Source organism: Cadophora gregata (assembly GCF_030347475.1).
Source record: "Cadophora gregata isolate MNR1 chromosome Unknown scaffold_17, whole genome shotgun sequence".
Taxonomy (NCBI): domain Eukaryota; kingdom Fungi; phylum Ascomycota; class Leotiomycetes; order Helotiales; family Ploettnerulaceae; genus Cadophora; species Cadophora gregata.
In genome coordinates, this window is record NW_026695940.1 from 742,154 (window position 1) to 762,620 (window position 20,467).

Here is a 20,467-nt window from a genome sequence, read left to right on the forward strand (position 1 = left end):
CAACAAAAAAGCACTTGAGTGATTGCAAGTAATTCCTAAAGCTGATACACATCAGAGAAGTAGTCAATGAATAGTTCATATCACTGCTCGACGAGTGTTTGCAGGCCTCAAATTCGAACTAAACTCGATCTCACAGCTGGGAAGAGAGTTTGGTCACCTGACAAAACCGTTCCATCTACTGTCTAATCCTCGTTTGTTCTCTAGCACATTTGGAAACCAACATCACCTCCACATTGCGACACCATAAATGATAGATTTCTGGCAAGAGAGTGCTTGGGGAACACAAAGTTGGTTACACTGCACCATCACGCTTCGGAGTTACAATTTGGCGCTACCGTGACACCGGAAGTCTTCGAGCCTCAGCCCTCAGAAGTTGTGCCTCCTACCTCTATCACTTGGGCTTCATGCAATGTAAGAAGAAAGAGCGAGGACTTTCCGTCTGATTTACATGACACCTGAGAGTAGAGTCTTCCTCTAGTTCTTCGAGTAGAATAGGTCAACATTGTGTACCGAAAGCAGGAGACAGCAAGGTGTGGGCATTACTTGAGTTCAGCACGGCCAACATCTCCACCAAAACTTTCTACCACGTTGTTCTTTGCATGCATGCAATTTGCTTTTCTTGTTGGCTCCTTAATTTATATGATGGATTCGATCGATCGATCGGAAACACTACACTATGGAGGGCTCGTTGGACAGGCTCAATCTTTGGGCTGTGCATTTTTATTTCCTTTGACCTCAAAAGCCATGTTGGTCTTTAGAACTTTCGCATTGGATATATGCGCCATCAATGATAAAGCTATGAGCAGCTGGTCAAGCCACGATGCAAACAAATCATTCGTAGTACGAATAGCTTCTTGGTCACTCATCTCATTTTTAGTGACTCTTTCAACTCTCAAGCAGCTTGTACGGTCCTTCCCTTAGCTGCGCATAGAGTAATCGTCTTGTATATGAAATATATATTAGACAGAAGGTATGCCAACAAAAATTCTGTTATTACCTTTGACTCTTGTTCGCAAATGGAAAGTTCAGACGAGCTATAGACCATTTTGGCTTTTGTGTTGTCTGCAGACTATCGTTTCCGGTTTTCAGGCAACTGTTGGCGCCAACAGACTTCCTTTTTATTCCGAACTCGGCTAGTTGGCTAAATTTCAGTTGATTGGTTCATCTACTGAAGATAAATAATTATCTAAAGTGATGGATATCCCTATTCACTTCTCCCTCTTCTCATGTTCTCTTTTACTCACCCACTCAACTTTCCCAGACTCTCAAATCACAAGTAACAACACTATCAAGATGCTTTGTGCATCATTCTCTATCATGATCACTGCTTTGTCCATCTTAGGTTTGACCCTCACTGCGTCTGCCTTTCCTGGCATGACAGCAAGAAGCGTCAAAACCCGGCAAGCTGTACCACCCGTCCCACTTCCACTCTCCCAAGTTGAAGGAAACTGTGGCATCGTTCCTTGCACCACTTTCAACGCTGCTGATCAGCTCGTTGACGTTCGCCCGGGTACTCCACACCAATTCGTTCCCCCAGGTCCAAATGACAAGAGGTACGTTCTACTTCGTCGAGTTTCCACATTTCCTAGAAACTCGGGGTCTGCAAATGACTCCTGGGAAAGGTGATGAGGGCCGTATGCTGAATTAAGACTGTAGAGGACCTTGTCCTGGACTCAATGCTGCTGCTAACCATAATTTCATTCCTCACAATGGTATCGGTACCGTCGCTCAGTGTAAGTCAACTACTCCCTCGTATCCGCATCCTGAAACTGATATGTTGCTGGTGCAGTCAGTGCTGGCCTTGAAGAAGCTTACAACTTTACACCTGAACTCGGTACTGTTCTAGCTACGATAGAAATTGTTTTGACTGGAGATCCTGTTGCAGGTACTTGGTCCATCGGAGGTCCATATCCTGCAAGTCTCCTGGAAGGTCTACTCTCGAGCCCACAGGGTCTTTCCTTCTCTCACAATGTCTACGAGACAGATACTTCCATGACTCGTGTCAGTGTATCTCTCCTTCAATAAACATACGCTGATGATCCTTCCAGGCCGATGCTTACATGAACAATGGTGATGCACACCACCTTCAAATGGACCGATTCATGGCACTCTACAACCGCGCTGAGCTCTACACCCTCGATATCGTTCGCCAGCACAACAAGGACATGCGCGAATGGTCCGTTCAAAATAATCCATACTATTTCTCAGCTGTCAGTAGCCTGTCTTGGTCTTATATGATACATTTTGACATCGTCTAGCCTTTTGCTGGTCTCGTCAGCCCAATCGCACATTCGATCCCCCCTCTTTGCTTCAGCAATGTATGTTTGACTTATCCCCTCTTTCAACTCATAGCAATTACTGACTGCAACAGCACTCGGAAACCAATATCCAAGGATACCTGGATAGAACCATTCTCAAATCTTTCTTCGGCGTCAGTGGTCCAGAAAACGCACTCGTCTACACGCCGGGTCACGAACGTATTCCCCTCAATTGGTACCGACGGCCATCTAACAATAAGCTTGGACTCGTAAACGGATTGGTGAGTTTTTGCTGCCATTCTCTAATCTGCCAGCTAACAGCGACAGGCCGATCTAGCTGTAACTGCTACCCGGTTCCCCGAACTCATCTCCATTGGCGGCAACACAGGCACAGTCAACTCATTCGTCGGACTCAATCCTGCGGATGTAACTGGTGGCGTCTTCAACGCGACCAATCTCCTGCGAGGTAACAACCTGGCTTGCTTCCTGCTTCAGGCAATCCAAGCTGCGACACCTTCCTTACTTTCGGGTCTCGTCAGCGCTCTTGGTCTTTCAAGTGCTCTGGACTTGTTGAACAATGTCATCAATCCGGTCAAGTCAACTATGGCCTGTCCATTGATGACAACTTTCGACACTGGAGCTTTCGCTCAGTTCCCTGGTGCTAGCTACCATCCGCTTTCCTAGGTGAATTTCGCCCTTTTGAGTTGGCTGGATATAGCGAGTTACATTTGTTCTGGTTGGAGACTAATCTGCTGCGAATGACGGTGATGGGAGGGTCGTTGAGAGCTTGCGGGTGTCTTTCGGTAATCTGGCAGTTCTTGCTATGATAATATTTCTCGATCAAGCCTTTTCCAGTCCCTAATGGAACTTTTCTTGACACTCTTCTGATCACCAAATTGAAACCCTTTGGTGGACAAGATAAACCCTAACCCGAGGCAGCTCGGCTGTAATGAGAGAACGGTTGGTCTCCTTCTACCAAGTCACAACTACTCCTTCCAATACCAACATCTCGCTGTCAATCATCTACACAATTCTTAAGTTAGTTTCTGGCTTATCTCACAGGAAACCTTAAACAAGCTCGGCCACGCCGTGTCTTTGCTGAGTCCTCGACTTAATCACGACCACAAGCATCAAACCCCTCATCTCAATCTTGTCTCCGAGCCCGCTACGCCAATGTACGTTGAAACTTCAGAGAGACTTGAGTAAACACAACTGCTTGTATTAGGTGTAGTTTGATAAAAGAGTCACTGAAGTTCGGCTGCGTCGTATATAATATACAGACTAGTTCAGTTTGCGGTAGTCCAAAGAGCCAAGGCATGTGTCGCCTGTTCCGAGCTTTAAAATACCCCCGAGTTGTCTACGGAAGACGTCGCAAGAGATTTCTCTACAGATACACCATCTAATCATTCTGAGGCCCTAATCATTTCCCAGGAAGTGCGCTATAGCAATATTTTTCAAGGCTTCTGGGCTCTTGTTTTCATGGAGATGCTAAGCGAGATCCCCAAATAATGGGGGTTCTTATTAGTGCTCTCATTTTCAAGCTTTTTTACATTTATCAACAAGCAATTGATGAAAGCCTTACTATCAGAATCCTCAGAAGTAGAGCAGCAGTTTCCATGCCAAGCAATGCTAATTGATGGCACACATGAGTGACGACTAAAGACCGATATAAATAGAACAGCAGTAAGCGAAATTCTTGGCGATATGGCTGAAACGCGTCACTCTTTTCTCATCGCCATGTTCGTCCCCTCAACTGCCACGAATCTCGCCCCCAAGCCAGTGGATAGGCAGAATTCACAATTCAGCTTTGTAAGATTTGCCGATTGATGAGCAGACCAGACTCGGTGCCCCCGATCGTGCCCCCGATCAATGAGTGTCTTTTACCTTCATACTCGCACCGTAAGCTCGGAACCGTCGCAGCGACTTCCCCCTTTCCGGAAACACGCTTCGACAACCAACTACCAGTGTTGCCGAGAGTCAGGTAGTTTACATACGAAAAAGCGAACCGGCAGGCAACTTCATCATACAGAGGTCACTAACCCTGGAAACAATACGTCAAAAGACATGGCATTGTTCATCCTAACCCGTTAAGAGACCTGTCTCATGAGCCTCATGCTGATGTTATCGGAAATCCTTTGTGCTTCTGGCAGCTGCGCAAGGTTCAGCTACCGAGCAAATGCGAGTTGAACGACTATCCTAAGCCTCGTTCGCGTCATCAGCAAGGCTTGCGTAACGGGCGATGCTGAAGTCAACATGAGATATATAATACTAGGCACGGTTGAATGTCGAATTCTTCTTCTATATTTTTAATCTTTCCTATCTGTCAACTCTTTCGGCAAATCATCCTCCTTTATCTCTGACTTTAGCATCATTCGCACCCTCACTTCACCACCTCGGTCACAAAACACTCCAGAGTAACCATGCAGATCAAGAACATCTTCGTCCTAGCTCTTGCCTCCTTTGCAGTGGTATGTTTGATCATAAGCATCACCTGAATTGCATCTAACAATTCCTCCAGGCAGATATCTTCGACACGATTTCAGATGGATTCAATGACATTGGAGACAACATCGAAAGCGTGTTCAACGATATCACTTCAGACGGAAGTGATTTCTGGTCATCGATCAGGAGCGAAGCTTCCTCAGTCGCCTCTTCATATTCGTCAGGTGCGACACCCTACCTCACTATACACCCCATTCCCATTTTCTCTTCCTCACGTCAACATCAATTCCACCTCCTCAGATACAGTCTTCAATGGCAGAGTCGTACTAACAAAACTCTCCTCAGAATTCTCTCAGTTCACAGCAACCGCCAGTCTCGGTCCTGAAGCAACATCCTACATCAAGTCCCTCGAATCCGCTGCCTCTTCTCGCATCGCCAGCATAAGTAGTGTCGCACGCACACACACAGCAACCAATACTGGAGCAGTAGCCGTAGCTGCAACAACTATCACGACAACAAATGCTGCTGGTCAGACTATTACTAGCACGAGCATGAGCACTGGCGGCGCTGCATTGCCAACTGGTGCTGTTGGTGCGATGCTGTTTGGAGGGGCAGCCATCTTTGCAGCTGCGTTGTAGGAGGAAGTGTCCGCGGATGAGGTAGGCTGATCATGAGGGGAGTAAAGATTTGGTAAATATAAAATTGAAACTTGATTCAGAAGGGTTTTTACATATTTCGGGCGTTGTCTGAGGCGTTTGTATCATTTTGCAGGTTAGAAACGAGATATCAGATTGAATTAAAGCAGTGCTTTGTCCACACTACCTTTCGAGCACCTTCTGGAGACTCAACTATCGCATATCCTTGTTTCACGAGCCTTCGCATGTACGAGGAGTCATACAAATGATGTGTCTCAATTGGCTCCCTGACCGTCCGACGATCAAGAAAGACCGACCGTTCATTCCTTACAGAACCAGACTTACCCCTCTCATAATTCGGTCTTTAGATATTCTTACCCAGGACATCCCTTCAAGACTCAACCCGATATCATTATCATTATCGATATTGAAGCTTGGGCCCAAAAACCCCTCCACAAGGACCACATCAAACCCCCAAAATTCCACCTCGAAAGCCCACATCAACAATAACAAAACTATCATATACCAACTACTCCCGTTAGAAAGGTAAACAAAGAGACCCCTAAAATCTAAGTCCCACATCGTCCGCAGATCGTATCAGACGTTCGAAGCCTCACATTCCAGAAGCATTGTTGACAACCCGAAACCTACCTCTCCTTCCGTTTGAATATTCGTCAGCGGATATGCGGATACGTGGATATACTTCTACTTCTACTTCCTCACATCAGTAACCGAGGAGGTCCTAGCAACCAGTCAACCATCTCGGACGATTGCCAGTCTTAGCAAGACACCTCATCACCAACAGTCACATGTCCTATATCCTCCCCCACCACATTCAAGCCTGAAAAGAGTTGGGGTAAACAAAAACAACAACTCATCTGTACCGGTCCTCAGCTAACCCAACCCCAGCTCTGATTATTCCCTCTCCTCCCACTACAAGAATGGACCAAAAACCCTAAAGCCTGAACTAATCGCATTCAGAATGGAAGTCCCGAAAAAACAATCATGCATAAACTCCACCACCCCACTTCTTCAGCCCTGTCCATTCAAGCGGTCAAGGAACACCCCCAAACACGTTCGTCCCGTTGACGAGGTTACCCCCTCCCTATGCTTGCTTTCCCCACTGCACTGCACTGCACTGCACCGAGCGGAGGCTAGACACGTGTACATCATAACATCGATAATAGTACGCGAATGCAGATCCATAATTCTGCATAACAAACGCACAGATTCGGATGTGAAAAGCGAGGAGAGGAGAGTAAACAGAAGAGGTGCTTGCAAGGACAGGAGGAGTCACGGCCAGCTCATCATTTGGAGAGAACATATTTATGATGTGAAGGGAGGTTGGGCTGAAATGGAATTGGCGTTTGTGCCAATAATCGATTGATACATACATATCTGACTGATCAGCAGCTCATTCATCCATCCAGCCACCCATGACCTCCACTTCCACACAAAAATCTAAATACACGGACGAGATCTCTCAAATTTAGCCCTTCCCTTGCCTCCTTCCCCTCTCCTCTTCGATTAATCAACCAAGTCTCCACTTCTCGTGCCTGCCAGCAGAGCTCGCCAGCACCACGCCTCATCCACATCGCTCCATCCATCCACACAAACCCAAGAAACCAAACCACAGATGATGATAGCGATAAACACTCTAGGCAACACGGATCAATCGCGGTCCAAGAATCGATCCATAAAATACCAGGGACCGATCCCTGGAACTTATATTTCGAATAGTATACATACATTCGGCTCCCGGTTCCCAGTACCTAGGACATAGAAACACAGATGACCGACCGAACCGAACCGAAACCCTCGCCCCATAGATAATGAAAGATAATGTGGTAGTGCAATGTGCAGTAAGTAGCCATGAAACAACCCCTGGGGATATGTGATATGTGCTAGTTTATATTTTCCAACCAGGATGAGTTACCAGATGACCCTATCCTCGCTGGCATTAATGTGCTTGAGCGCCCATAAGGAAAAACATCGGACAGACAAATATGTGTTACAAAGGAAACTTTTGTATAGTTCTGCGCGTGCGCGTGAAAATTTCGCTGTGAAGCAGTCTTGCTGACCAATCTCTTCTCCTTTCTCTCTCTCAATCAAATCAAACCTCAAACAAAATATCGAATATCGTGCAGTCTATAGGGGGTATTTTGAAGACAAAGTAAACAACCGAAAGGATCGCATCTATGGCGAGATATTTCCGTGTTCGGGTATGAAAATATAACAAACAATGAAAATGTGCTTGCCTCTGAGTAGAGGGGCATTTGACGCCGGAAATGTACACGCTAACCCCGGTTGGTGAAGAAACACCCTTCCAGACCGATGCTAACAAACGAGCGTACGAAAATGATCAAAGGTATTGCCTCCCAAAAATCCTCAACACCATGCAATGTAAATGCTACCAGAAAGCTTTTCCTCCGTATGTTACAGGTTGACAACGCATCCTATGCGGGTCTTAAAATCGACTCGAGGCTGCAAAAATGCTAGCTGCTGCTGAAGCAGCCCATTCATTTTCCTCATAGTCGTATGGTGGCGTTGAAGATTGTTTATAGCTTGTCGGTGCCTTGGAAGGAGTCACTTGATGAATGCCCTGACCAAAGAGAACAGCATTGCCGCTAGCCGATGGCGATGGCGTTGGGTATGGATTCGACAGGGCCACATTACTCGTCGACTGATGTAGAGGTTGTCTGGCATCGTTCTGAATCGAGTTCCTATCCAATTTCTTCATTGCCTTGTGAGTACTTGACAAGACCTCGTCGAGTAGCTCATCCTCTTCGTCAGGAGTTTCGTATTGCCGCACTCCTCCAGGTACTTGAGACCGTCGTGTCCTGCTCGATACCGGCCCTCCAACACCCCGTAAATTGTCTACAGATCTAGGCTGCTGAGGAAGGGAGTGATGTCTCTTCAGAACACTGTTGGGGCTTATCATGTGATTTGGTGGTGTAGGTGCAGCCCCCTGCTGCGGCGAGTCTAGGTTCTGCTGCACATTCCGCAGCGCTTTGTCCAATGCGTCGTATGTATCAATCTTTTGAACAGGACTAGGCATCTGGGCAGGATCAACAATCATTGAAGATCTGTTGCTAGCCCATGGACCACAGCCAGCTTGAGCTTCGATGTCCATCGACTTTGGCGACATCGGAGTCGTTGACTGACGTCCTGAAAATCTTCTCGCGCGTTTCCTGAGGTGTGAGAAGAAGCTCTCCTTTTGTCCACTAGGAGGAGAAGCCAGTCCAGTGTTACCATTCAAAGCAGCTTCAGCCTGTTGTCTGTGGATATCAGCGTAGTGATTGTTCGACGAAGCAACTGAGAGTTGTCGACCAATCTTCTTCGCTACCTTACCATCCATATTGGATTGTCGTTGGCCGTTGGACGCGTAGGCATCACTGTACGACGGCGTTCTGCTGCTAGCTTGTGCAGTGACCGCATCTGACAACGGTGAGATAGGCTTGATCGTGGGGAGAATCGGCATGGGAGCGACATTGGAAGGGCCATTGTTCCACGTTTGCCTCTTTCCAGGTTGAGGTCGTGTCTTGGTCACCTGAACATCGGTAGCAGCATGCACTGGTGACGGTCGAGGAGCGACATTTTCCTTCCCAACTGGTGGCGGCGTTGCAATGCTGTCGGACCGGCCGATCAAGGATTTCCTAAACCAGGATGACTTTGAGGATGATGTGGGTGCAATATCTGTCGAGTCCTTCGAGCCACGGTAGCTCAGGTCAGAATGTTTTCTGCCAAGCATCTTCGAAGCCGATGACTTTGGTCTCAATGGGTCAACAGCATCGGTGAAAAACTCGTGCGCAAGTGCTTGTGTGGAAGTTGGTCGACTCTTCGGATCCCACATCAAACACCACGTGACGAAATTGCTGAGGGACGCTGGCCATTGTGGTGATTGAAGGATCGTATCCATGGCATGAGGGGCCATCTTTGGGAACGAGAATCCAAGTTTCCCTGCGAGACGGGTACCTTCCCTCCAATCTCCACCACCGACTCTGGATCCGGCTTTGTTGTACCAATGCCCGGGGCTACCCATTATCTCACATACTCTCCAAACTTGGTCGACTTCGTTTCCTCCAGGGAACAATGGCTTCAAAGTAGCAATTTCAACTGCCATCGCACCGATGGCCCAGATATCGACGGGTGCTGAGTACTCTCCTGCTCGCAATAATACCTCTGGTGCACGGTACCATCTAGTTGAGACATAGGTCGTGTAGGCGAGTTTCGAGTGGGTCTCTCTAGCAAGTCCAAAGTCGGCAATCTTAACAGTGTACGCCGGTGGTGTTGAGGGAGGAGTGACCATTGCTGAGTATCGTCGGAATGAATTGCCCGAATCTTGTTGTGCAGATGTAGAGACGAGGATATTCTCTGGTTTGATGTCGCGATGGAAGAAATGATGTGCATGAATGTGTTCCAAACCTTGCATAATTTGGAAAAGGATGCTTTTGACACTGCCAACGTCTAAGCATTTATGTTCTCGAGCCTTCATCAGCTGATAAAGGTTCCCATCCATGTACTCCATGGCAATATGGAGTTTCTTTGTGAATGGGTCGAGGAATATGTCCAGCGCCGGGACGAGATGTTGATGAGGCGGAAGAGTCCTCAGAAATACGACTTCTCGAAGCTCTAAACATGGCTGAAATGATTCGAAATTCTTCTTCATCGTCTTGATGGCAATCTGAAACAACTTGTCAGTTCCCATTCGAGGCTTGACCACGCAATTATGCTTACCACAGTGCCTCTTCGTGCAACGCTGGCACCTGCTCCACGCACTCGAGCAAGAACCACACTGCCGAAGCTGCCATCTCCTATATCCTTCAAAACCTCAAATCGGTCCTCTAACGCCTGACCCTGTCCAGGTTGTGGTGTCGAAGACCCTCGATGTGTGAGATCGTATGCTACTGTCATGATTGCTGTTCGAGGGTGTCGCGAAGTTGGGTTGGAAAGGAGGTTGGTGTTGTGGTCAACGGCAGTCCTAGCGAAACATTGAAGTCAGCCACAGCACACAGGAGTACATACAAAGAAGAGTGTCTGAAACACGTACCTGGGATTGCCGTTGGAAGCTCTTTGAGAAGAGCTTGCTGTAGTCACCGGTGCATTCAGGCGATGTCGACAAGCTGAAGAAGCGTAACAGACCGAACGTTAGTATCGATGAGGGTTTAAGGTAGCGAATGTGTGATTGGTGTCGACTTGTCGATTGAGAGAACGTGCGAAGTGTCGAGAAGGATGTTGAAAAAGGGTTCCTCCAGAAAGGAGCAAGAAGTACAGGAGTAGGCAGGGCCAGGACTGGCAGGGTCTAGGAACGGCCGTTACCAGGAAGTCGGAGGTGGGTCTGGGTCAAGCTCGACGCTTGCTCGTGGCCGATCACAACAGGATGGCTTCCGCGAGCTTTTGGCTAGCGTGATTTATCGAAAGGGGGAGCAGAGCCTGAGCCTGAGACTGAGCAGAAGAGGAGCCCGTTGTGGGGGTTGGTGGCTGCGCTGCGCGGGTGTCGTATGGCGCATGAGGTGGTCGAAAAACGCATGAACCAGACCGCGAAACTGCAGGCTTCACCGCTGGGTTCTCTTGCTCGGACAACGTGAGAGGGAGTGGGAGAGGATGATGGATGATGCTTCTCGAAGCCAGCGCCCAGGAGCCTTTGCAGCCCTTTAGATCTCGGGCATGAAAAGGGGACGGGGGGAAGGTCGGTGCTAATTTCGCTTGCTGGTCCAGCACAGGGCAGACACGACAGGGCAGGCCCTCCCAATCTGCGAAGTGCGCACGTTGAGTTTGAGGGTGCCGAGATAGGTACGATAGTTAATTGATTGCGACTGCCCTGGAGACTGTCGAGCACCGCGGGGCAGCGATAATGAAGCTGTTGCTGCTAGAGCTGGCAGCAGTCGAGTCGCAATAGTTGCGCGGCGGACAGACCAGAGGCTCGGAGCAGGCGGCTTTCGTTTTTCGTTTCTTGCTTGTTGTGATGCCAGCGAAGCAGCTGAAGCTTAACTTATTCGATACCACACGAGACTCAGGCAGTGGCGGGTGAATAGGTAGGGACAAGACGTCCTGTAAAGGGAACGAGTGCGGAGAAGGAGGGAATCGGAGTCAGACAGAGAGATTTCAAGTAGGTATTAAAGAGAGTCGGGGGGTTTGATTATTGCGCGTGGAGAGTGAGAAAAATGAGGGAGGGAGGGTTGTTAAGGTTCGAGTTGGAATGTTCCCTGGGCAGCAGCAGCAACAGCCTGTGGCCAGGAGCCAGGCCAGGGACGCAGGGACGCAAGGCGAAGTGAGGGAGGAAGGGAGGAAGGGAGGATCGCGGGATTGGTGGTGACTGGTGACGGTAGTTGTTCAGTAACTTCGTAAGGCAACGGTAAGGTAAGGCAAGGCAAGGCAAGGTAAGGTAAGGTAGGACAGGAACGACCACGAATAATCTCAACACGCCGTTAGTTGGCATGGCAAGCTCGAGTGCGCCTGGTCTTCCGATTCTACGTCTGGCAATATCTACGTTTCTATTCACCCATTTCACGCGGGCAGTGTTGAGGAAGAAACGGGCCTGGCTTGGAATGCATGCAACGCGCCGCGGTGTATGGCGTGAATAATAATGCTACTACTGCACTGCGCTGCTGAGTGAGAGCAGGGCGAGCACGAGCGATCCAATGCCTACTGCGATGTCTAACAACTCTTACAGTTACTGGCTCAAATAGTACTTCAAAAAGGCAATCACTATTTCGCTCGCATCTCCGACCTCTCAGCCCCCGAACTACAGCTTTCCGTATCTTTCACTGGTCCAGCCGGATAACCATGGACTGGTGTTGCGTACACGTTTCTTTCTTCCCTGCTTTGACCTGCTTGAGAACAATAATTCTGCAATGATGAGCTGCAGCTTCGTCACAGCGGGCTGCGGATTCTCGGGGCCCACGAGTACCAGAATGCATTTAACATCCCATGGCACGACGACTATTACAGCATCTTCAGCATCTGCTTTTTCCATTTCTCTCGTCAACCTGGTCACCACCGTAGCAGGTCACAGCAATGTCCTTCCAGAATTGACCCGGTGTTGCAGTGTGTTCCCATGTATCACTTCTATTCGTGGTTGAGGCTGTGAGGGCGCAATATTGGTAAATGGTACTTACTCGTGCAGGCACTCGTCCGTGTTACCACAAGGAAACTAATTTCAAAAGCGGTGCTGAGGGGGTAAGACCACAAGAATTCATGTGCCTACTCTGGGATATGAACCTTGTTTCTTTGTGGCACTGGTGACAATGCACGCTGTACAGACATTTTTAAGGCCTGAAAGGGTGATCGAGCTGGCCATGTGGAAGTCCAGTGGTGCTGATGACTTATTTTGACTACAAATAGAAATAGTATGCCCCGTAAATCTGCCGTAAATCGAATAAAGGCATCCCCTTCGCCGTCGTTTCTGTTTCGCTCTGTCAATGCAAGGTCGTCCGAGTGTGATTTCTCGGCCTCGAATAGCCTCTTGGGGCTGTTGCTTTGGCCTCACTCAATACTTCGTTCCTGATATCGAAGGATCGGCGCCAGCACTGTGCAGTGTGCACCCATAATTCGTGCATTGAATTCAAATCCGAATTTTGAGTTTCGCACACACACCCGGGGCCGCCGTCTTCTGGGGCCGAAATTTGAAGATCCAAAGGCAAGCCGTGCTGGCTTTTCCTGAAGCAATCTCTGAATCCAACAGCCTGAACGAACGAACGAACTGGACGGGCACGAGTCACGAATCTCCCCTAATTTGCTGGCCGTCTTTGCCCTGAGCCTGAGCCTGAGCCTGAGCCCTCATTCGTGATGCCCTCGTCTCCCGTCCATGTCCACTTGCCATCGGCCCATCGCCACAGTGGCCCAGCTGTGTCGTGTCTCTTCTCGCGCCTGGGAGATCTGGGTTTCTCCCCACTGCCTCTTCCCACCGGGTTGGTCCGCCGCCCCTTTTCCCATCACCCATCACCCATCACCCACCTGGGCACCAGTAGTAGTGCCATCGCCCATCACCCATCACACTTTGATTTCCCGGCACCGTTTCGTCCTAGTGGCGCTGGCCAGCCCCTGTCTGTTCCTGACGCTCCCATTTGGTACCTGACCAACTGGCACTAACTAACAGGGGGAAGGGCCGGCTCGCATTTGGCTTCACTGACGGGCCTAAATATTAATGGACCAAGTTTCATGACGTGAAGGTGGGAAGGAAACTTTGGCTCTCCGGACTGGCTGCCGCCATCATCATGCAAATGCACTGCTCCTCAATCGAAACCGCCAGAAAGCTTTAGCTGACCCTTCCATCAAAGACGGGACGAGCTCAGTGACAGTGGGCCGCGGTCGCAGTGAAGTGCCAGTGCCAAATAATGTCTGCAGAGTCCAGACACCTTCCGACTTCTGCCCCCCCGATCGTAATCGAGTGAGTGGCTGGATTCAAATGCTCCGTGCGCGTTGATTGGCTCACCTCGTGAACGCCCTGGCAGCAATCCCAGGAATTTGCCAACTCTGCATGAGTCAAAACGTTGACCCTTGGGAGTCCGACCCAAACTGTCAATTGAATGACGACGATCAGATGGATGGGTGTTGGTGTTTCACTCTGCTCCCACTGGGTGGGTTGTGTTCTGGAACCCTTTGAAGCGGGAAGCGGAAGGGCTCCGAGGCGAGAGACATCGCCAACGCACTGCACTGCACTGCACTGCACATCAACTTGGGGCCGGCCCTCGACGCTCATCAATCGATAGCGGCGTGGTCAGACAATGGGACGATGAGGGGCAGTTCGTCCAAGTGTCTGCTGATTTCTTCTTCTGATGAACACCAGCAAAATTGAAACTCAGCACTTTGTATCATCTGAATCAGGTTCTGTGGGGAATGCTGGCCAGAATCAATCGTCAAGTGACGGCCAACTCATTCCAGTCCTGAAGATCACGTCAACATTGAGCCGATAAAAGCTTTTCAACCAAAACGGAGCGTCACTCAATAGCGGAGGAATCGTTCAACAAAATTTGCAATTTATTTTGAGGATTCTCGTTCGCTTCCAGCGCGCAGGGGAAAAACTCAGAGCTTCGAACGAGATACGAGCCTGCTTTGGCTCGGCCTCGACCGTTGCAGCCATCAACTGAGAAGTCTCACAAGGTTCAGCTTATCTGATTATGACTAGAGAATGTTCAAATGCACGAACAGCCGCCGAGGACAGTGAGCGTTTATGTACTGGCGTGGGAATGGACGAAAAATTTCCCCTCGATGTGGAGAAGGTTTTGCCTTTACTTAATTCCTTCAGATTGTCAACAAAAGAGACTCTTTCTCGTAAATCGTATTACATCTCAGTAGAAGAAATTTATCAATTTCGCGTCTTCGATCTCTGCTTTGCTATCTTGGTTTAAATACAGACTCTCGCAAATACCTGTTGCTTCTGCAACAGGGACAATAAGAAATGATTCAGGCACACTGGAGCTTGTTTGTTGAACAAGGAAAACATATTACCAGTTTAACGCTCAAGCTCAATTGCAGTAGAAGGCATTGAAACATTTGGCTTTGGATCCACGAGTACTTGAAGCTGAGATTCATCTGCATACCATTCTCTCCGCATGGACGGAAAGCTGGTATTTCTGGCAACCGAGAACACCCCAGACCACCTCCCTTAGGACTTTCTTATCTCCGCAAAACAATAACAATGCGCTGAGAAAAGCTGAGAGTTATGCTTAGACCCTATTCGAACGTCCTTATCAAACGTTATGACTTGTCAATCAGGTATTAGCGAAATACTTATTGTTTAGGTGGAATTGCGGTTCGGCCAGAAATCGGCCGTTCCACAGTCCTGTGTAGAGCCATCTCCTCCACGGCATAACGTTCTGAAGTCTAGGCGAGAATTCCGGAAAGCATTTTAACCTTGATTTGAAGAATAATCTACAATGAATAGTGTAGTAGCTGGGATGATTAGAGCTGACTATCCTCGTGTTGAGGCTGGAATGAAATGTTCTCAGATTGGATTCAGTCTACTTGGGCAAATGCCAGATAGATCTCTATGCTAAAGCCGCCTATAGGTGGAGCGTTGTTATAATGACCTCTTGTGTGCAGTGATTAGTATCTCTGATCGCGGGCGTGGTAGTCTTTGAGTGCTTCGTCTCTATGCTTTACTTTTCTGGACAATGTTATTCTTTGACGAGTCTGATAGGAACTGACCCAACTTGAGCCTGAATTACGGAACACTCACCTTGCTTAAATTGCTTCTCAAAAGTATTCATACCGAGTGCTAAGCTCCCGTTGGAAGTTCTGAAGCATGAGGGTGAGAGTGTCCGAAAATGCCAAGAGATTTGTCCGATTGAGGCAAATGTGTTGGTTGTGGATGGGTGTGTAGTCCCGTATATTCGGTCTTAGACCCCTCTCGAGTCTGTTGCCTAGGTACCTAGGTACCTACCTATCTTGCCTACTTTACCTAGAGGTGAATTGGCTTTGCCACGTGGAGATGGGAAAGAGCACTAAGGTAGATACCTACCTAACGAAGAAAGAAGGAGCAGCTTCAACACCTCGCTAAAGGTCTACAAAAGGAACCTTCTCCAGACCTCTTCTTCTCAACATCAATAACAACAAGCAATTCTTCTCCCCTTCTCTTCAATCAACAGCACTGCAACTCACTGCACCTTCAATAGTTCAAACACTTTGAAGGCTCTAACACCAACGTGTTCTTGCCATCTCCCATCGTTCTCCAACCACTCATTGAATTCTCCAGACTGCACACCTCGGTCAATATCAATCGATCTTCCCACTTCCCTCAAGGCGTCTAGAACAACTTCTACAAAGTTGTCACATCACCAATCGGCCAAATACCTATCGAGGCTGATCAAACATTGTAAGTTTCCCTTCATTCTCGTCCACCTCTTCTATAAACGCGTGCTCGAACCTGAGTAGCTTCCCTTCACAAACTTCAACTCCTTCAACTCTTTACCGCTCTCACAATAATCACCACTTCATTGGATTTCATCGTCGCATTCGTACTGGGCTTCTGCCAGCAATGCTTTTCAGGTTCCCCACGCACCATAGCGCCGACTTTAGCCAACTTCAACGTTAACATCAGCTCACCTCTATCTAGTCACCAGAATCTCCACAAAACTGACTAATTCGACCAGCACCAAGTCGCCAACATGCCTCCCCCATCTCAGATCACTTCAGAGCAGTACGTAACACTATCTATGTTATTTCACATATTCTCATGCTAAGGTCACTCTAGGAGACGTGCTGTCCCTCACCTTCCTAAGTGAGTCTCGCAGATCCACCATCTGTAGCTATACTGACCCGATTTAAGATACCTGTGTCGCGTTTGCGAAAAGTGGAAGGAGCCTGCCAGCTTCTCAAATAAGGAGTTGGGTACCTACGCAAATAAAGTTGCCTGTGGCAATCGATTGAATGGAGTCACTGCCAAGTTGAGATGCCGTAGCTGCGCTGGCGGTGCTCTGACCGAGAAGTTCTGTGAAGGCCCTTGCAAGACCTGGAAGGATCTACAAAAGTTCAGCAGATCCGCAAGATCAAATGGTGGCTCCCAGGTACGTGTTGTGCCTTTCAGTATATTTCAAAGCTCCTGGATTGACTCCTTTGTAGTGTTGTATGACTTGCGTTCTCTGGAGGGAAACCCAGGAGCCTGGTATGGTCACCCAAGCCCCTCCAACGGGAGATAACATCAACGGTGGGGATGAGGATGATGACAACTGGACCCCTGGTGCAACGACTTATTCCGACCCAGAGGCTGGTGAATCCGACTCCGACTATGAGGACTACGGCCGTACTGTAAGTAGCATCATTCCTTCAGCGCTAGACAAAGCTAACTTGACTCAGACAACCTCAAATGCGGGCAGTAGGGCAAGCAATGTCCCAGCACCTGTCCCTGGTACTAGACAAACTCCATCCGTCGCCACCAGCTCCGTCGGTCCTCGTCAGCATATCACCGTTCCATACGACTCCCTGGCGACATTGTCTCTCAATGGCACAAACACAACCAGCAACCCCGGAACGGGACACACCATAGCCACAGCAAATCTTCCAACTCCCAATATGTCTGGTGTCGGTACCCGAATCGCTCCTGGCTCTACTTTGATGTCAGGATCTGGTGTAGCTTCCGGCTCTCGGAACACTGCGACCCAGAGAAGCTTCGACATTCGGTCACAGTCCTCCGCTAGGTGAGTATCATCTTCATCCTCTCGGGGCCTTGACAAAAGAGAAAGAAGACTTAAGTGCTAATGATCGCAATAGCAATCCATATGAAACTGTATCTGGCACTCCGGGTTGGGGTGCTATGGATGCTCGTCGTAGAGACCCGGCCACTCAACGTCCAAACCCAGCCACCTTCACAGGCTGGGACAATAGAGGCCAACCACACATCCAACAAAGATTCCCATCTGAATCCGGCTCCCAAACCCAACAATCGACCTCTGCTTCTGCCACTAGTGCCCTTCCAGCTGCCACGGTTCCTGGTCCAACACGCAACTCCAACTGGGCCAGACCTGTTGGATCACGAGGCGCTCAGCGAACCATGCCTCCACCAGACGGAATTCGCTCAGGAAATGCTGGTCGTGGACCAATCTCAAGACCATTGGCCGAGTCAAGATCTGAGGATGATTCTGACACCAGTGACGATTTAAACCACATGTGAGAAATCACTGGCGTTGAATCTCCCTCTACTATTATTTGTATTTATTCTTCGAGGTCAATCCCCCCCAACACCCGCTCGGGTCATCAACTGCTCTCATATCCCAAATCGAGGTCAAATCTTGAAGGATGAACAAACGTTCGTCCTGTGAGAAATACATGAAATTTAACTGGTCTCATGGATCATGAAATCGAAAATTTCCATATTCTTCTTGCCCCCAGGCGGTGTTAGAGTGTTTAAGGACAATCCCGATACCTCATGGGTAGTCCACACTCTATTGCTGGAGGCTGGGAGCGACGTTTTCACTCGGAATGATGGTTTACAAACTTGCTCACATTAGATAGTCCATGAATACAAATCGTTGTTTTTCAATACAGATTCCAAGCTGATCTTAGTGGCCTGAATCACTATCGACTGCTTTTCTAGTCGCGGCTTCACATTCTCTCAAGAGCGAAGTCCGTATCCAGTAAGGCTGGATTTTGAGAGACTTATTATCCCAGGAACCTTATAATAACAAGGTCTTCAATATGCATGTCTGCACACCTCTAGAACTGGCATCATTCCAAGATAGCACAAGGCGGGCGAACCTCTTCACCGAGTAAGTGAACGAGCCAGCTACTCGGTCTTCTTCAACACCCTTATCGCAAAAACAAAACAAACAAAACAAAACAGTACAGATCCAGGATCGATCACCTCACCAATCGCCGGACCGCACCCCGCATGAAAGACACAGGGCATTCCTTTGATCTTTTCTGCAGTCTCATCCACTCGACACACTTCCAAAATTTCAAGGCTGGAGATAGATATTCCCCTAACTACGTTACGGACATTTCTTTCCAGTCTCGCACGTGACAATACACTCGTGTAGACAGCACAGCAATGCAGGTCACATCAAACGCTCATGTCAGTCCTGCAAGTCCGCAAGTCCCCCTTGGCCGTTCCTGGCTACAGCACGAGTTACTGCACCTTTACAGTTCAGCCTAGATAGAAAGTCCATAGGGCAGGCAGTTCGTCCGCAGTGAAAGTGACGAATCAGATGTGGCTATGAATGTACTAAATATACCAACCTTGGGACTCTCCTCTGGAGTAACGGCTGGCCTGACCAGTGACCCGTCGACATGCCTTTGAGTTTCATCCCGCGCGGCGAGCGCCCGTCTGCGGTGGGTGGGAAGTGCAGTACTGTAGTCTGCGAGTTGGAAGCTGCGTCATGGACCACTCCGGCTTGATAGGAAGACATGTGGTTGTGGATCTGGGATGCAGAGCTAAAAGGAGACTGTGGCTGAAATGCCCTTATTCGTTGCCTTGTGTGACTTGAGATTATACAGCCACTCATACCTCACCAATCACAGGCATTTGTTTCGAAACGAGGGATGTCGGAACAGCACTTGTTCCTGTTCAGAAGGTGGTCAAATGCGCCTGATGGACGGATCTGCACTGGATGATTTGCTGACGTCTTCGGTGCTCGGTGCGGAGGACGGGCCTTGTTTGAGGGGGCGGCCCGTCCATCAGACGCCGTCTGATAGGTACATTTTCTGGTTCCGTGGTGCTGGGCTGGTGCTGATGCTGGTAATGCGATGATGGCTGTGGTGCGCTTGGGTTGACTGCACCAGCTGTCTACATTAGAAGACTAGAGACTTGGTCCAAGCAATGGGAACGCTGTATGCAGGCCAGGATATGCGACATCGACAGTTCGCGCTAGAAGGCTGCCTCGGATCGTCCCAGAGGTCCAGAAAAGAGTGGAGTGGAATGGAGTGGATTGACAGAATTCCAGCAATCGCAAGGCTGGACTTTGCCGGACTTCTACTGGTGCTGATGCTGATGCTGATGCTGGTGCTCGTTGAAGTTGGGGGAGGTGGTGCTAGCGAGAGCTTGGTTTGGTTTTGATAGCATCATAGGATTCATAGCCCTCCCTCGGTTGATATCCCCCGCTCCAACTTGAATTGAGTACTGTACATCGTCATCATGAAATCTCAACAGGAACCATTGACCCGACCCCCTTAATTCGATGCTCTGGTCATGAGATGAGATGAGATGAGCTTGATGAGCTCGCCGTTGAACCGAAAACGTTTGCGGAGCTATCGAGTGTCATCCCCTCATTATCCGTTCCATACCGGATTCCGGACGTAGAGTAGTAGCAGCAGTACCAGAGCCAGAGTAGGAGACGGGTAATCACGAATCTGCAGCAGCTGCTGCACCGCGTACTGCAGTCAATTTGCAGGTAGGTGTCTATGAGATCGCGCCCGGCTTGGGCGACCTTTGGCCTTGACCTTCCCTTCTACCAGTCCCAGGGGTGCCACTGTCAGGGTGTGCCTTGCCTTGCTCAGCTCTCGTTGGTTGTCCAGGAGGAAGTAAGGTTAAGTGGTTACTCGAGTACGCTTCTGACAACACTCCACCACTCCACCACTCCACCACCACTCCGACAGAACCCTGACTTCTCTGATATCTGAATCCTTCAACACCCACACTGCTGTGCACTGTCCAATCCATTACAAACCCAAGTCACACTGCTCAAAGACCTCTGATCA

The 20,467-nt window shown here is 48.9% G+C and overlaps 4 protein-coding genes across 5 annotated transcripts; 3 read left to right on the top strand and 1 right to left on the bottom strand.

Annotated features, from left to right (window-relative positions):
* Positions 1-1,293: 1,293 nt before the first annotated feature.
* On the top strand, positions 1,294-3,846 carry ONS95_006071 (uncharacterized protein; the record flags this gene model as incomplete). Of its 2 annotated transcripts, XM_058499508.1 has the most annotated exons (7): positions 1,294-1,553; positions 1,657-1,733; positions 1,790-2,001; positions 2,049-2,210; positions 2,259-2,318; positions 2,372-2,539; positions 2,586-3,846. In XM_058499508.1, 7 exons carry the CDS (start codon positions 1,294-1,296, stop codon positions 2,940-2,942), a joined length of 1,296 nt encoding a protein of 431 aa, XP_058350552.1. In that variant the 3' UTR covers positions 2,943-3,846. The 2 variants fall into 2 exon arrangements, with proteins under 2 accessions (XP_058350552.1, XP_058350553.1); XM_058499509.1 differs by having other exon boundaries at positions 2,372-3,846.
* An 832-nt stretch (positions 3,847-4,678) lies between these two features.
* ONS95_006072 (uncharacterized protein) lies at positions 4,679-5,338 on the top strand (the record flags this gene model as incomplete). Its single annotated transcript, XM_058499510.1, has 3 exons — positions 4,679-4,726; positions 4,777-4,924; positions 5,046-5,338. 3 exons carry the CDS (start codon positions 4,679-4,681, stop codon positions 5,336-5,338), a joined length of 489 nt encoding a protein of 162 aa, XP_058350554.1.
* A 2,464-nt stretch (positions 5,339-7,802) lies between these two features.
* Positions 7,803-10,249, bottom strand: ONS95_006073 (uncharacterized protein; the record flags this gene model as incomplete). The annotated part of the gene is made up of 2 exons (XM_058499511.1): positions 7,803-10,019; positions 10,073-10,249. The coding sequence occupies 2 exons, from the start codon at positions 10,247-10,249 to the stop codon at positions 7,803-7,805; spliced, it is 2,394 nt and encodes a 797-aa protein (XP_058350555.1).
* A 6,194-nt stretch (positions 10,250-16,443) lies between these two features.
* Positions 16,444-17,945, top strand: ONS95_006074 (uncharacterized protein; the record flags this gene model as incomplete). Its single annotated transcript, XM_058499512.1, has 6 exons — positions 16,444-16,475; positions 16,530-16,556; positions 16,605-16,842; positions 16,898-17,083; positions 17,132-17,472; positions 17,546-17,945. The coding sequence occupies 6 exons, from the start codon at positions 16,444-16,446 to the stop codon at positions 17,943-17,945; spliced, it is 1,224 nt and encodes a 407-aa protein (XP_058350556.1).
* Between the last annotated feature and the right edge of the window lie 2,522 nt (positions 17,946-20,467).